This window comes from Hyalella azteca, unplaced genomic scaffold, assembly GCF_000764305.2.
Source record: "Hyalella azteca isolate HAZT.00-mixed unplaced genomic scaffold, Hazt_2.0.2 contig11473, whole genome shotgun sequence".
Taxonomy (NCBI): domain Eukaryota; kingdom Metazoa; phylum Arthropoda; class Malacostraca; order Amphipoda; family Hyalellidae; genus Hyalella; species Hyalella azteca.
The window spans coordinates 42,097-60,483 of NW_025941472.1; the positions used below are offsets into that span (position 1 = coordinate 42,097).

At 39.8% G+C, this 18,387-nt stretch overlaps 1 protein-coding gene across 1 annotated transcript in view; it reads left to right on the forward strand.

Annotated features, from left to right (window-relative positions):
- Window positions 1-18,387, forward strand: part of LOC108665256 — a 60,016-nt gene that overhangs the window by 37,683 nt on the left and 3,946 nt on the right. The window contains exons 10-17 of the mRNA XM_018151991.2: window positions 8,018-8,109; window positions 8,776-8,825; window positions 9,511-9,865; window positions 12,880-13,315; window positions 14,503-14,610; window positions 14,922-15,074; window positions 15,657-15,849; window positions 17,660-17,808. Of these exons, the coding sequence (XP_018007480.2) occupies window positions 8,018-8,109; window positions 8,776-8,825; window positions 9,511-9,865; window positions 12,880-13,315; window positions 14,503-14,610; window positions 14,922-15,074; window positions 15,657-15,849; window positions 17,660-17,808 (1,536 nt within the window). The remainder of the gene's footprint in view (window positions 1-8,017; window positions 8,110-8,775; window positions 8,826-9,510; window positions 9,866-12,879; window positions 13,316-14,502; window positions 14,611-14,921; window positions 15,075-15,656; window positions 15,850-17,659; window positions 17,809-18,387) is intronic.

Here is an 18,387-nt window from a genome sequence, read left to right on the forward strand (position 1 = left end):
CAAATTTACTGGTAAATATTGGATAATATGGCTTTTTGGTACCCGGACTTGGCCGTTTTTAGGCCAACTGGCAACCGCGGTGGGTCGTGTCACATGTAACGTGTTGAGACCAAGTCAGAAATTTACAGTTACAATCATCACTGCTGCCTGATAGTGTGTGAATAAATTTAATTCAGCAATCTACCATGAACCTTTTTTTGAAGATGAAATGGAAGCCATTAGATGCACCGAATTGTACATGCAGCTACGGCATGTTAACAAGGTTAGAGGCTTAACTGTGTCAAACGCAGCCGTAGTTACGCCTGTGGTCTCCATAGCTGCGGCTAACACTTGCCTGCAGTGACCAGTGTCGCTCTGGACGTCGTGTGAGGTGTACGTCGTCAGTGAGCTCTGCCTTGTGCACAGGAAGCAATCCAGAAAAATGTGACTGTAGTGCATCAAAACGTTTAGTGAAAATATCATGGAAACTTTTAAATTTTAATTGAAAAAATTTTGGTTGAAGATAACCATTCGCCATATCCGCTGACCTAATATGCAGAGTCAATGATATTAAAATGCATTTCTAGCTTCGCTGTAAATAATCTAAGTTGATGCACGCGCATAGTGGTTCCTAAATAGATTGAATTGAACGCATGTATTGTCGGACGGGAATGCGGTGCCCGGAGCAAGCAAGCTGTGGAATGCGCACGTCGTAGAACAATAACACAATGAACATTATTTCATTATTTTCTACCTATAATTTTCAATTCCAAACACAATCGATGGAAATAATGATGAAAATTTAGGAACAACAAATTGAATATTTTGAGTGGTATTGTTACGCTTGAACTGCATTGCTCCTGCAACGAAACCAACTTAATTTCACATTTGCAGAAAAAAGTGTTTCCTACACCTGCTTCACTTCTACAAAGAGTTGAAGTGTCCAGATAAAATTTCCTTTTTAGGAATTTACAAAATTTTTCAGTTGTTATTATTATTTACATAAAGTATTGAAGGCTGGGGCTCCGTCTTCTAAGCTTGCAACCAACCGTGCAAAAGTATTCTGTTAGGTAGGATCATCATTCATAAAAAACAATTTCGCGAACTTGTGCACTGAAGACTTGTGTGAAAAATAAATGTTGTTCGAACCTGCACTCGATGCTCGGCGACGGTATGAATGAATGCTTGCTTCAGTGTCTGATGCTTGCTTCAGTGTCGGATGCTTGCTTCAGTGTCTGATGCTTGCTTCAGTGTCTGATGCTTGCTTCAGTGTCTGATGCTTGCTTCAGTGTCNAATACACTTGCAGCGCAGCAGCAATACACTTGCAGCGCAGCAGCAATACACTTGCAGCGCAGCAGCAATACACTTGCAGCGCAGCAGCAATACACTTGCAGCGCAGCAGCAATACACTTGCAGCGCAGCAGCAATACACTTGCAGCGCAGCAGCAATACACTTGCAGCGCAGCAGCAATACACTTGCAGCGCAGCAGCAATACACTTGCAGCGCAGCAGCAATACACTTGCAGCGCAGCAGCAATACACTTGCAGCGCAGCAGCAATACACTTGCAGCGCAGCAGCAATACACTTGCAGCGCAGCAGCAATACACTTGCAGCGCAGCAGCAATACACTTGCAGCGCAGCAGCAATACACTTGCAGCGCAGCAGCAATACACTTGCAGCGCAGCAGCAATACACTTGCAGCGCAGCAGCAATACACTTGCAGCGCAGCAGCAATACACTTGCAGCGCAGCAGCAATACACTTGCAGCGCAGCAGCAATACACTTGCAGCGCAGCAGCAATACACTTGCAGCGCAGCAGCAATACACTTGCAGCGCAGCAGCAATACACTTGCAGCGCAGCAGCAATACACTTGCAGCGCAGCAGCGTGCGTGTTATAGGCCGCGTTTTATTCATCTTTCAACGCCCGGCGATTGATTTGAGCTCGACGCGTCCCAGTTTATTTATGAGCATGAAAAACGGACCCCATAATAAAAAAGACCAATTTTAAATCACTTGAGGCTTTGATGTTTTTATCTCATAAGGAATTTATGAGAACAGGGAAGTTCAGAGCTCGAAGACTTTCTTGTCTTCAGCGTTTATCGATTTATTAGGCTTGCTACTAATAAGCTTAATATCCTCTTTAGCTAAATCTTACTATTAAGGTGACAAAAGTTATGACGCGGTAATTATTACTGCTAATAATGGGATGGGGCTACGATTTGGAAAAAATATTGGACACTTATAATATCCCTTTAACGCTCCGAATCTGCAACTGTACGTAATCGAAAATGTACAAGGGACTTCGCTCTTCATTTATGCTGTCGTGCAGAGCAATGTATACCTGAAGGAATTATTAAAGAATCGTGTGTTCTATGATAATCCGTTTCTCCTTTATTTGCTATACGTCCGTAAGTGTAGCAAGTAATTTTCGTGAATGTACAATGACATCCCGATACCGAATATTATTAGTATTTAAGCTCGGATTGTCAAATGCATGAGCAATTGCTATGGTTTTCAAATTAGAAAGGATAATTTAATCAGTTTCAGCATTAGATAACAATTAGTTTAGTTTCCTCCGTGGATAATATGTACGTTGGGATTCACGATGCTGATATTTTCCCAAATCCGCGATCTGTGAGAGGATTGTGGCAGCGGTCTAGGCAGAAGCTGATGTTCACAGATCAATATGTCCGTGAAGGCCGTCTTTTGGAGCTGCGTAATTAACGACTTTCTTTCTACTCACGGTATGGCCGTAACCAGTGCCCGCCTATGCACCTCTTCCTCAGTGCGAGTAACTAAAACCGGCGTAACTGTGATAATATTTAACTAAAGAATCATCTGTGCATGAGGTGCCAAACTATTCAGCAAGCAAGTAATATCGTGACTGCTGGTCCATTCAGATCATAACAATCGCCTTGATTGTGAGTTTTGCTATCATTTCTGAATAATTCATCTAGCTTCCTAAAGAGTAGCCATTCCATTATGTTTCATTCTTCTGATAATTTAATTAATTAGCAATGCATGATGAGTCAATGAGCATAATCAATGCTGGATACGGACGTTAATTGTGTTTACTATCATTTTAATATTTTATGATAGCTGAATTGTTGCACTAATTGAAAAACTAATTATATATCAACTAATTATTATTCACCGTAGTCTTCTGCCAATTCAGTTCCCTGGTTTCCCTACACAAAAACTTTCTGAAGCTCTAACGAAGTGAAATTTCCATTAGAGCAGAGACCGTGGACTGCACACTTCTGTCTCAGCTTCATGCCACGTAAACCCTTGACAACCTCTCATGCGGCACAATACGATGGCAGGCTGGGACCACTTCTCCGTATAGTTGTTATTGACCTCTTGACTAGATTTTTGTACCTTCACAAGTTAGGGCGACGTAAATAAAAAGCTGAATTACCTGAGGATATCTTGTGTGTGAGTAGTGTGATGTCAACCCACCTGGTGGAAAAATGGCTCAAATCACCCATGCAGGTGGTGTCGTCAGGCCTTGTGCAGAGAGGTTCAAGCCCCCCTACAATATGCTTGATGTAAATAATTTCCTCTTTTATTCCCATTTTTCATGCTGTTTGAGCATTTTTTTATTCAAAATTATTATTATTTGTACAAACGATTGCCGACAAATTCAACGGGATGTGGCCTAAATATAAGTTTAAATGAATAATTGTAGAACCAGTCATTATATTAATTTTAAATTAATCATAAATCTCTGGAGGCTCAGCCTTTCTGTCCTAGAAACCTGGTGACGCCTCAGGAGCTTCATGCCATGTTCTGCCCACTTTAAACTGAATATTCCAAACAAACTTCACGTCCATGCAATAAAATGTTTTTTCTATTCATGAAAAGTAATTGCGGTCTTTATCCTGAAATTCGTGGAACACAGTAAACTAAAAATCTTAAATATATTTAAAGTAACACAACATTTATTGAAGAGTGAATCAATTAATTTCAACTTGATCTTGAAGCTACAATCGAAAGTAAACTTCTCTTTCGACGTTTGGACATCAATAGTTACCTCTAATTTTTTTAATGATGCACTGTAAACCAGGCCGGTCCTGGAAGTCCATTGCAAGCAACATTCACATTCTTGGAGGGTACAGCAAAGAAGTGCACACTGGATGGCGCCCGATACAAAGATGACAAAAATATTGAACAAAAATATTGTATAAAATGTAAAAATAATATTCGGCTCAATCAGGAAATCTCACACAACGAAGGAAATTACGCTCGGAGTTAACCCATATGCGTGGCCCTCAACCCCACAAGCTGAATGGATCTGTTTGCATGTTGGGCGCAGCTGAACGAGGCGATATGACACTCCATGCCAAATAGTGACATCTTATCGGTGGAGTGGAATTGAGACTGAATAATATTGATAGAAGTTGCGGACTGCTAGCTGAGTCTTGCTGTGAGGTAGAATCGAGACCGTCAACGACGCCAGACGAGTATAGGAGGAGGTCATTAAGTGTTTGGTGAACTTTTTTAGTGAACAGATGCTAAATGAAGTGAAGTAATAAGAACTTGCATCACAAATATGATATATAATTAATTTGCAGCATTTTGCATCCGAATACTTGGTTTTCAACACCTTAACTTTGTCTTGGTATGTGCGCGGCAACTGAAGTATCTGAACCTTATGACACGAACTTAATTAATTAAGGCTACACAAATCCATAATTAATTAAGGCTACACAAACACTCTGCAGTGCAGACCATAATTAATTAAGGCTACATAAACACTCTGCATTGCAGACCATAATTAATTAAGGCTACACAAACACTCTGCAGTGCAGACCACAAACTTCACGTACGTCGAAGAATGTCGATGTCTGACCTTGGCAAGTGTTGATATGTAGCTTGATTTCGTCACTGGATAATTGTAGTTCAATCCAGGCCATCGACGTAACTGTCTGCTCGGTAAAGATCAGCTCAACCCTGCAGCATTGCGTGAAAATTATCGCATGTGTCGCCCGATTGATAGCAACTTCGATGCTGACAGCGAACACTAAAAATCGACGCGGTAATTCCAGCAGATTGTCTTGATAAGCTCTTAGCTGAGCGCTGCCCTTAAGCCAGAAATATGTTCCCGGGACATTAAGATATAAGATTACTGATTTTTTTTTTAGTCTTGACGCTGATAAATGGCGATGAGCAGCATTTATCATATTGATGTCGTGGATGTGGTTATGATCGGCAGTAAATTTTGCGCTCGACATCATTCACGATTGCAAATTTTAGCTGAAGTGAATGTCTGCCATGAAGGAATGATTGACCGCATGGCCGACAGCTTTGCATGCATTGGTGAACGTTCGATGCCACGAGCGATTTGGGATTTTTAGCCAAATTTCCAGAAACTAGGAAATAAAAATTCAAATTATAAGTGTTCTTAGAACATAATTAAGTAGGTGGGAGGCCAATTTGTACCTAAATGGATTGCATAACAGACATATTTTTAAACAATTACAAACAAGCTTTGGAAATATAGCCGCTCAAAGGCTTGTTGAATATATGGAGGGGGTTAGTTGTGAATTTAGCCAAAATGGTGACTATTACACCATTGCCATTGGGATAAAAAGGCAATTATACCTAGCCTCACACATAGTAAATTTGTCAGCGTTACAGGTTCCTGTACAATCTTCCACAAGGCATGAGTGGATTCTGGCTTATCGTGGATTATTGATTGTGGTGAAATAATAAGGCTTGTGCAATTAAGTAGCAGTTTTGCAGTGCACAATGAAATAGTACTGCATCGGGAAGTAGCACTGTACCGTGAAGTAGAAGTGCGCCGTATATAGGGTAATTCGAATTAAAGCTACGCCTATTGATACTGACTGTGAAATACACTAAATTATTAATATATTTGAAGAGTTGAATAGAGGCGAACAAAATGGTGAAAAAGTTTCTGATAGAAATAAGTGTTTGAATCATAATACCTTAATGAGTTCGCATTGAATGATGCGCGGCGATCCAAGTTTAAACTGGATAAACAAAATCAGAAGCTCATGAGATCCGCACTCAGCAATGGGCAACCGGACCTCCACTCCAGTTGTCGAAATTGGGCCTCCAAGGTGAGCAAACCATCAACAAAATAGAGGGAAAATAATGCGTTAAGCTTCATTTTATCAATAGGTTGTCGGTATTTTCCATATGTTTCGTTTGACATCTTCTGGTGCAAGTAACACCAAAAGAATTAAGGACTGAGGTCACATTCAGGACTGCAGAGCACAGACTATAAATTTCCAGTTATGGCAAACTGAATGTATATCATATTAAAAAGTTGAACATTCTTATTTTACAGGCCTTTAGTTTAGAGAAACTTCCGTAACCTCTAACTAAACCTTTTGATATTGAGCTGCATAAACTAATTCTATTCCTTCACCTGCAAATCGACTGTGAATAAATTAAAAGAGCGTTTATCCGTGTCCGTTTGTTCATCTGTATAAATTTTGTATCGAAATTTGTAAATGATATCGGCTTTAATATTCATTGAGGAAGAAACCTAGCATTGAGCTATATTATGGATAACACCAAAATTGTACGCCCAATTCATATGTCAAACAAACAGACTAGAGTTATTGGGTGGCGAAACATCGTGAAAACAACAGCGGTTTGTGGCAATATCGTGGTGGCGGCTCGCGCGATGGCATGCGGGCGCTGTCGATATCGCGATAACATCCGAGGTTATGGTAGTGGGGGTGTAGCGCTGGCGTTGTATTGATGAGGTGTATACGGTAGTGGGGGTGTAGCGCTGGCGTTGTATTGATGAGGATGTGATGAAGTAATTTTCACATTATGCGATCGGTGGTGATGGCGGTCATTAACGTTATTGAAGCATTCGTGATGGAGGATATTAGAGAGGCGATGACGGCGATCATTAATTGTGTTGTATGGCAGCGATGGCGATGACAATCATTGACGTTACATTGCAGAGACGATTATGGCAATCATTGGCGTTATATTGATGTGTCGATAATGCAGGCGTTGGGCTTTATGTTGCAGTGTTAATGAAAACCATTTTGAGTTACATTAAAAACTGATAAATAATGGAGAAAGTTTCAATTATTTATGAATAACGGTGATAGTGGCAATGTAATGCAGCATTTTTATACCGCTATGGCTATCATTATATAAAAGATAGCATCTACAATAGATACAAACATCACGTCTTCCGATAGGACAACTTAGTTTCCTTGTCGATCTATACTCCACATTTTATTTAATGTGAACGAGAACTTCCCGTATCTGCAAAACATACAGTTTCCGGAAACATATATAATGTACGGGTAGTGAATAGTATGGAAACACACAATCCAAGTTAAATACAGAATGTAAGAAATATCCAGACAATAAGGAGTAAATTTTAAATTATCTTTAAACAGTGCAGGCTCGTGGCCTTGGCCATGTGTTAAAGCTACTATTTTCGTGCTACGATGTCAGGCTCAATTACCGAAGAATTTACGGCAATGTTCATTATTGCGTAGTATATATTGCTGGCGCTCCGAGTATGAACGCGTTCAAGAACAGACTAGATAAAGCTATGGAAAATATATGGTAAGACTTGAAAGGCCTAGCACCATATCGAACCCGGTGGAAGTCTAGTAGCTACTTCAAACTATCGTCAGTCTTGAAAAAATCCGGTCAAATGACACGATTTTAGATCTATGAACAAGTCACGAAAGTAACAAGAATCGGCGGCAGGCCACATCAGGCCTACTCTTCAGCGCCGATATTAAACTATGTTATGTTATATTATGTATTCTTCCTTCAGTTGGGCGCCTGCATTAATTTTGTATTAACTGATGTATTATTAAGATATCAATTACATTAAGGGATATCAATTACTTCAATTCTGCATCAAGTGAAATCTTACTGAAGTTTTTCTCTAACCAATTCGTTTTACTTACATTTACGACGGCTCACTATTTATCTTATGAAATTTAGCTGCAGATCACTGTCTTTAGATGTAAATGAATAATGAATGAGATTTTAAAGACGTATTGTTTTATCCGCGGTGCAGGAGAAGCTCGTACGACTTCTCGAGCCTGCGTCAGGGCAGCTCTCCGTCGACGCACTCCCTGCCCAGCAGCCATGTTCGAGGCGTCTTACACGGTGCGTTGCCTTGTAAACTTATAATCTATCTTATTATAATATACCGTCCATGTACTGCACTCTTATAATCTATCTTATTATAATCTTCTTATCTTCCATCCCGGCACTCGAACACTCTTTGCCTAAGATTTGTGTGCAAACATCGCTGTTTGTGCGCACAGCTTATTTATATCGGACTTTCCAGCCTATAAAGCAAACTTTGTAACAAGAACTCAAAGTCCAATTTTTTATCATCAGCCCAGTGTCTGAAATGATCTTACTTATTACAGGCTTCACTTTATGATAAGGGTAGATTTTACTGCATTTCAACCGATTGGTCTTGAATATTTGCTTGCTTCTTCGTTCCTTTTGCCTCCCCTGCACCCAAATAATAAGAAGTTCTGTGTTGAAAATCTTTCTACCGTAAATTCTTTGAAATTCAAAGGCACATCACAGAATTCACTTCAATATTATTTGTGGGTTAAACTATCCAATGTTGCAACAGTGGAACCAGTGACAAACGTTGTATTAAATAAATTAGAAAAATGTCCAATATACTATCAGGTTTGGCTGTGAAAACGACATCGTGATGAACGCTTGAAGTAAAAATTGAAAATTGTTCTGAAAAATAATCCCTAATATTTTTATCAGCAACAAAATTATGATTTAAAAATTTTTAATGCGCAGGTCCAGGCACGAACCAATTCTACAACAATGACAGTGAGAACGAGTACGAGGTGAGACCCGAACATGGAATATTGTAAGTGAAAGGTCATCAATGAGCGCGTCATGATGGCTAAAAAATATTATTGATGTTCATATGGCATTCAGTGTAATAGAAGAATACGGATTTCATCAAGTCCATTCAATTATTTTCATTGGTAAAACTTTTCGGTTGCTTTTCCACGTCAGCTATGATAAATCTATAGGTAACAGATCACGCGATGCCATAATGTACTTTACTAAGGTAGCAGCAAACCCTATATGTACACATAAGATATGGATCAGAGGGAGACGCCAGACGAGGATGGGAGTTTGGATTCAACAACCCTAACGCATATAATAACTATAGGTCCTAGCAAGCTCCTATCCGCAGTACAGTTGCTACCGTAATGCCGAGATACTCGCTATTTTGTCATAACAAATTCCTTACAATATTCAATATTAGTTTTAAAAATACGATTGTAGTCTCCATGTTTAATCGAGTATCCATGTAATAACAATGATTGGAATAATAGCTTTAACAATAGGCGAATTTCCAATCAACTTACTACTTTGAATAATATGCATTAACTACACATCTAAATGAATCATTATTTGTAAATAATTAATAATTTCCTCTGAAATATATAAAGTTTATACGTGCAAGAGTCATGAGGGAATTAAAATCGTTTCTCGATTATATTATCCTGACATACGCAGGAGTCCCGGCAGTTGCCGCTGTCGTACAACACCCTGACGCGCCTCAACCTCCTCAAGAAGAAGGAGGAGACCATGCGCAGCATCGAGCGACGTCTAGCAGCAGCGCGTGCTGCTGGAGAGCTCGACGACATCCCCACCCTCGAAGACCTGAAGGGCGGCCAGCTCTCGGACACCCTGCGCTTCAGCAGGATGTCTGTCAAGCGCCCGTCCAGGCCGGTGGACCTGGAGTACCCGAGAGTCAAGACAGGGTCCAGGGAGACGAGGGTGGCCAAGGAGATGCGGGAACGCAAGTTCCGGGAGCTGCAGATGCAGTTCGGCAAGACGGACGGCGCAGTTGACGAGCCGCCGCTCCCCAGTGAGTATATTCCCCCAAGAAAATAACACTAAAAACGTTCAATTTACGTTCATTTAGCCAAACAACATTTGATTTAACGTTAAATGTCTGGTGGGCAGGCACGTTGATGCCTAAAAATTGAAGTAACGAGTTGATGCTAAAGTCAAATAATCATGAGACAGGCCTTAAAATCCGTTTATTACTATTTAGTAAAAAATTTACAATGAACCGATTTGTACAGCAGTCAGTTCAACGAAATTTTTGAATTTCAATTTATTTTCATCAGTAAATTAGTAAATTTGTAATTTATTACATTTATAGTGGTCGTATCAGCCACAGGAATTCCGGTCGATTCTCTGTTTAGGCGTATAACTCGCGAACAAAGGCGAAATAGAAAAAATGTTTACGAATATATATATTTACTTCTGCGTAGCACCGTATGATCACTTCTCCGATAAATCTACGCGAGTGTAGAGAGTGGTTAGTCACCACCAACCTAAAAGTAATTAATCATCACCAATCTAACAATTAATCAATCACCAACCATCTAATAACTTGAATTACCACACCTATCTATTTTTCTTGAATCACCCCTAATCTAACGTCACCACCTAGCTGAGTAAACAGCTACTACTACACACACAGTTCACTCCCAGTGTCATCTATACAGAACACAGCTACTGCCACACACATTGTACAGAGCTACTGCCCCACACAGTACACAACCACCGCCACACTCTGCACAGCCACTGCCATGCACACCCTTGTTATAGATAAATTAATATTAGGGTTTTATTTATGTTTCTGTATAATTTTAATAATATATGTCCGTGCTACGTACATGTAAATAAACCATTCCCACTCAACATTAAGCCGGGCTCGTCACAAGATGTACCTCATTTCACTAATCAAATCAAAGACCAAATCATTGACTTCTGAAAGCCGCATTGGAATTTTGTCTGTTGCGGCATTTACTCTTGTTTATTTCATGAATTTTGTACATGGAAACAAATGAAAAGTAGGGCGAGCAGCGTCTGAAGGCTTGTATCCATGACACCGCTAGCTGCATTGATTTCTGGGACATCACCGCCTGGTCCATCAGCACGCGAATCTCGTGACCCGGTCTTGGCATTCGTAAATCTGGCTCAATTCATGAGGAAATTATCCTTGGAATGGATTTCAGTTCCAACAAAAGGTCGCCTTTTCTATATTTAAATTAAAATCGTTAAGTAGGAAGGTCATTTCTATGCACTCAGCGGTCAGACGCACAGAGATTTTTGGAGCAGCAAGTTTTACGTGCTCGATCGGGGCTCGTTTACTTACTTTTGAATGGAATAAATATGATAAAATTATTTGAAATTACGGTGAACTTACGAAAAAATTACCAGCTGATATGGTTCCTAAGTTTTCTGTTCAATTTATTGACTGCTGCACAGTAAAGCGTGATTTACGTAGTGCCTGTGTGCTAATTCGATGTAATTTATGTTTTGTATTTTTTCAAGCAAATAGCCAGATATGAAACAATGGAAAAGGAAATAACGTTCAATTTTCATCTATCTCACTTCTTTTCTCGTAAAGCTGCAGGACTAAATTCCGCACCTCGGTACAAATGATATACAAATTTGACAATGCTCCAAATTATGAAAGTACTGGCTTTTAAAAAACTTCTAGCAACAAATAGGTAAGTGTATCTCCTGATTTTTATCTCAAATAAATGGGATGGCATTAACAATATACAAGACCCATAGGAGCTTGCGTCTTGAATCATGTTCCCTGGTCTATAAATTCGAAAGTTAACAGGCCGGAAACTAAAGCCTGCTTTACTCTGTCAAGATTAATAAACAATTGAGTTTTACTTTGCATTGAAGAACTGTTATTAACTTCGATTATATAGACATGAATTATATGACATGACAAATCAGCTTATGTAGTAGTGCAGCTAAGCTCTACTTCCCGCAACAGTAAATACAGTAATGAATTAAATGAACGGCAGACGCCGCGACGCGACAAACGAAGTTAGAGTTTTTTTTATTTTGACGTTTAGTTTTAATGATATTGACTTATAGGCATCATTCTAGTATTGTTATTTTGTAAATAAAAGTTGAATAATTATTCACCGATGAGAATTCATTGTTATCATCGTTCAAAATTCAAATGTATTAAAAGATTTTAAAGGGAATTACATATTGCGGCATCATACAAGGAAATGAAATCAATTTTTGGCAGGAATTATCGAAAATTTCATCTTTTTATCAATGTAATTAAAACCTGTATGGAATTTTTCACTACCCCTGATGAAGACCTCTAACTGAACTGAAATTATTTCATGCTGAACGCTAAAAAGGATTGAAACAATTGACATAGATATAATTAGATGTACTTGATTCATTGCGTCTTTTATTTTTTCAGGTTGCAGGTTTTATCGTACTTTTAATTCAAATTTGGATAGCGCGTCCATGCACGCAAGACGGCGGCCTTGTGAAGCGCAAGCAATGGTATACTGAAAGAAAAATATTCTTCGTTACTACGACGCTGACGACCGATTCGAACATTATGTTTTCAATGATGTCAAATTACAATGTTTTGCATTCATTAATAACGATAAAGAATGAAATCGAGTAACACGTGTTTTATATGATTCTCTGCCACCAAGAACTTACGATGCTTAACTTAAATATTCAGTTCATTTCATTGAATGATCATTTAAACATGGCGGGTTCCAAGGGCTTGATCAGAAGGGATCAATGAAAGCACCTCACACTAAGAGTAAGTAATCAAACATTGAGCACTAGAACTTAATGCAAAATTAACGATGGAGGAAACGATCTGAAAACCATGGAGGATAAGAATCAGTGGAACTGGTCGGAGCTCGAGGCTAGAGTTAAAAGGAAGCTGGTAACGGGAGATGAGGCTCGGTTTTATATAGAAGAGCGCGCACTGCTTCTTCATCGTCGTTCTTAAAGAAGCCATGTTAGGAAATTTTCCCAACAAATCTTGCACGCAATCATTTTTTCAGATATTTTTTTTTCAAACAGATTACCTGCCGGAGAACGCGCAGTCGCGTAAGAACAGCTTCGTAGGAAGCTCCCTGCAGCCGCCCAGCAAACCTGCCACAGCACTTTCCAGTCCCAGAAAAATATCATCCAACACTAACCTAAAGCCTAATACTAGACCCACAACTAGGAGTGGGTCGTCCAAACCTAGTCCTAATCCAACGCCTAGATTAAGTCCAAGACCCAGTCCTAGTCCCAGACCAAGTCCTAGACCCAGTCCTAGACCAAGCCCTAGACCAAGTCCGCGTTCCAGTCCTGTTCCGCCGAAACTCTTGACTTCAGACCCCGTCCTAACTGGCGCCAAAGACCGGGTATCAAGGATACCGAAGAGCAAGAGCCACGACAGGGGATTATCGAAGCAGGCGAGCGGGGGAGGCCAAGCCACCCCACGCAGGCCTCAGTCCTTGGACCGAAGCAGGTTAGAGTTGTCATTTATGCCCGCACTGCTCGATGAAAACTATATAAACCAAACATGTATCTAAACAGTGCTTTTTACGTAGCAAATTATACTTCTCACGTTTTCCTTTCAGTGTTTGATGGAAACTTTCCAAGTTAATCACGTATCTTGCCAACGATCGCAGCAGCTTACGCCACTAGATAGTTATTAGATAGAAATAGTTTCTCATAAGTCGTGTTTCTCTCGGTTCTTAAACGGAGACGAGTCAGATTTGTTATATTTTTCCTGTCATTTAGATCGGCGCAAGTCGGACTTGCCGGTGTTTCCACGAATTTTCAATTGATGCGCGTTATATTTAGCGAGATTTACCTCATTCTTCATATCAATGCCGATTGGACCAGCGCAAACTTACCTAATCTAATCAGTGATGATTAGATTTTCCATGTCTTACCTCATGATCTATATCGACGATGCTTTAATTTGTACTATTGTCTCGATAAGAAGGGTACTAGTCCTGCGCATTCGATCTTGACTTCTGGGAGTCGACGAGTCACTCAAAGAGGAAGAAGAATGAAATTTTAATGCATAGAAATGTCCCGAAAATTCACTTTATCTTTATTGAAAACGTTTCGAAGTCCAGCTCACTCGACAGTGTGAAAATTCTGTAATTTTTGAAGTTTCGATGTACCTTGACACCATATGTACCTTCAGTATATTATAGTGAATCGGCGTGACATTTTCTTTGCATTTAAATTCCTAGTTAACTTTCCATTTAAGCAACGAGGTGATATCATTACGAATATAAACTTCAAATTTCTCCATCATTATCAATCCGTTTACGTGTTCTTCATTTTTGCGGCGATGAGTAAAAAAATGCTATGATGAGTCTATATATAGAGGTCCGCATCGCTCAGGCACGAGTAATGTAAAGTAATATTTCGATCACTTGAATTTCCGAAGGTATTTACATTCCATTCTATCAATTGCAATATTCAAGCCTGCATCTTTTGACTCATTGTGCACACACTTTAGAAGGGAAAGTAATTCAATCATCTAAGTGTCGGTTGAATTTAAGGCAAACTTTCGGATCACCGATGCGATCAATCTCAATCGTCCGAGCATATAACCAATTTTTCGAATATCTGGTTACTTTAGAGCATTAAATTTCGTAAATAAATTACACGATAGTAAAAAAAATTTATTTGCAGGATCAAAGGAGGCCTGAAACTGGGACAGACTCGTGGAGGAGGCAACCGCTCAGGCCTGGGCTCGTCGCTGAGCACCGGCACCACCGCGTCAGCGCCGGCCTCAAACCAGTCAGTTTAGGGGGCATATAAAGTCACATTTCTGGGGCAAAGGGGCATTCCCGTTGATAATTTAGTTTGCTTTATTTTATTTAATTTATCATACAGTGAACTCACTATTCAATTATCCAAATTTAAGAATAATACTTTTAGCCTATTTTCAGTTTAAGATGTATTATTTAATTATAAGGAATTTATCATGGAATCATTTTAAATTCATTAACTATTCTGACGAGAAAATTCATTTATTCCGCTTAAATACAATAACTAATTATTGAATAATCATAAAAAAAACATTCAATTATTGCCCTGTTATCCTCCAGAAGCGAGCTGGACGGGCAAATGTCGCGGCTGGAGACGGCGTGCGTGCGCACCAACAAGACCTTATCCACGACCTTCTCTCGCGACATGAAGCCCTTCGCCAACCCCGTCACGGCGCTGCAGCAGACCAAAGAACAGCTCGCTGCCACAGAGTGGTGCGTTGTCTTTAAATCATTTTTTTTTTATGAAACGATCAATAATTTTAAAGCCGGAGTTGACCGGTTTTGTTTTCCCGGTGATCCCTTGTATGGTAGAAGCCATGATTAGGAAGGTGCAAATACAATGAGGATTAGGTGGCGTCAGTATTTTGAGACGAAATGGCAAACTACGTTTAAATGAACAACGAGATTAAGTGCTGATGTTACATCCGCCTGTAGTTTTGCTTACATGCGAAGTCTAGTATTTTGAAGAATATGGTTTACAATGAAATTAATAAAGCATGAGTCATTCAAACATAGAAATAAGTTGTGTCGTAAATTTCACTTATTAGATCGATCAGCTGTGGTAAAATAGTTCAAGTTTAAAATTGAGTTGGGTGAGAAATTGGTATCAGTTCTATAATGATATTCCATTGAAATTGCTAACAAATTTTTTCAATTTGAAAAAGATTACCAATTTTTTTTTCAACCTGAAAAAGAATGTCAACTAAACGACCTTAACCGAGAATGATTAGTTCTTCAGCGTGTCACTCCTCGTTCTTCTTCACACTGCATGCTTAGATTCTTGCATTAATGCAGGGAAGATCAGCTTGAAGGCACCCAGGGCGTGGCGCGGCTGGCAGTATTCCACCCTGAGGTGCTCGGCAACTCCCTGCACGAGATCGTCCTCGCTCTCATCAAGCAGGGCAGGAACTTGCGCTCGCAAGTGTGTCGTTGTGCCATACAGAGCATCATGCACCTCTTCGACAACGTCAAGCGCGGCATGGAGGCTGTGAGTGTCTAAAGCGTATTACGTCAAGCGCGGCATGGAGGCTGTGAGTGTCTAAAGCGTATTACGTCAAGCGCGGCATGGAGGCTGTGAGTGTCTAAAGCGTATTACGTCAAGCGCGGCATGGAGGCTGTGAGTGTCTAAAGCGTATTACGTCAAGCGCGGCATGGAGGCTGTGAGTGTCTAAAGCGTATTACGTCAAGCGCGGCATGGAGGCTGTGATTGTCTAGCGCGTATTACGTCAAGCGCGGCATTGAGGCTGTGAGTGTCTAACGTGTATTACGTCAAGCGCAGCATGGAGGCTGTGAGTGTCTAACGCGTATTACGTCAAGCGCGGCATGGAGGCTGTGAGAGTCTAAAGGCCCGTTCACACTAGTGGCAACGACATGCGCTTTGAGTCGTTTGCTGCAGTGCTTCACAGCGCACAACAGTTCACACTACGTTTGTAAGCGATAGCTCGAGACCGCGCGCTTTGAACAGTAGTTGCCACTTGACCTAAATAAAAAGTTACAATATTCGTACCAATATTATATCATTCTTTCAAATCGCTAAACGGTAATGCATAAATTGACAGGAGAAGCTAAAATCACAGAAACTTAACACGTCATGTAAAAGTAACTTACATCATTTGAAATCTGTATGTCTTCATCGAGAGTAGACGTAGACTGACGAAGAGCATCGCTGTCATTGATGAACATCAATGATTCAAAGCACCATAGTTTCGGTTTGTAAACTTCAGCAATGGTGACTTCTACACACAAGTTTCTTAAAGCTCCAACTATTTTACCATAGCTTGTTCCCTTGCATTTCGATTTTTGTACTTCTTTGACCAAACACTCCATAGGCATTCATTTTCTCTATAAAGATCAATTAGGCTCTCTACTAGAGAGTGACTCCAAACGAGAGTGGTGTTAGTCGACATTTGGTGTGCCGGACCAGCGTACACAATCAACCTAATTAGGTAGACCACAGACATCTATCTACTAGTACTAACTAAGAATTTAAAAGCAAAGAATAGTCCACAAAAATTCATATCTTTATAGAAAACGTTTCGGAGACCAGCTACATCGTCAGTTCGTAGAATTTAGAATCACAAATCAGAAGTCACAAATTAATACATTGAAAGCACAGAACGAATTGAATTTATTTAATTCATTAATGTAAGTTTTTAATTTAATTTAAGTTCTCAGTTAATGAGATTTAAGCAAACAAGTGATATCAATTCTTTAATAGCTATCTACTAAGTGCCGCGCTTGTGTTTCATGAGGCATGGCCCCTGTCAATCGCTAGCTCGTCAATCGCTCAAGAAGAGCATGCAGAGGCTGCAAAGCGCCTCTGCATGCGCTTTGAGGCACTTGAATCTCGTGTGTTGCCCCTAGTGTGAACGGGCCTTAACGCGTATTACGTCAAGCACGGCATGGGGGCTGTGAGTGTCTAACGCGTATTACGTCAAGCGCGGCATGGAGGCTGTGAGTGTCTAACGCGTACTACGTCAAGCGTGGCATGAAGGCTGTGAGTGTCAAAATCTATGACCATTCCTTCATGTATTGCTTGCTTGTAAGCGCAAACGCTGGACACGAAATGCGAGACTTCATGAACCATTTACATGAACAATATTTAAACTTAAGTCCATGGCGTTGTTTATACTTAAATTCCTGTTATATGAATCTTTTTCTAACGTCGTATTTTCAATATTGATGATAATTTAATTAAATTAATTAAAAAAATTTTCTCGCGTGACGCTTGACTCGTAAATTTCTATGAAAAATATCGCGTGTGATTAAAACCAAGAATGCTTTTCAATATCTTTCAGGACTTGGACAAGATCACAAATTTATTGCTGAACAAAGCTCTGGATACGAACAAATTCTTAAAGGATGACTCGAACAACGCTCTGGATGCCCTCGTCGAGGCCATGCCCCACAACAAGGCCATCCCTGTCCTCATACAGGAGGGCCTCAAGTGAGGACAGTCTAGAAAGCATGAAGAACTTATCTAGTGAACATGGTAGACAGTATAGATAACAATAATAACTGATCTGGTGAACATGGTTCTATTTAGTCTAAAATAAACGAATAACTTATGTATACGTCCAATGAACGTGGTAGTCAGTCTAGGTGAACATGGTTCTATTTAGTTTAAAATAAACGAATAACTTATGTATACGTCCAATGAAGGTGGTAGTCAGTCTAGAAAACACGAATAACTGTTCTGTCGACCGTGATATTTTGTATAGAAAAGATGAAGAAGTTATCTATAGTTATAGTCAATCTGTAAGATAACACGGTTCATATGTTTGGTTAAAGTAGTAGGCTATATAAGCAGTCTAGAAATTCGGAAAACTTATCTAGTGAATGTTGTATTCAGTATAGATAACAAGATTAGCTGATCTGGTGAGCATTGTTGTATTTAGTCTAAAACGAACGAATAACTCGGTATTTTGTATAGAAAATATGAATAATTTATCTAATTTTAGTCTATCTAGAAAACACGGGTCATATATCTAGTTAAAGTAGTAAGCAGTCTAGAAAACTCGGAATC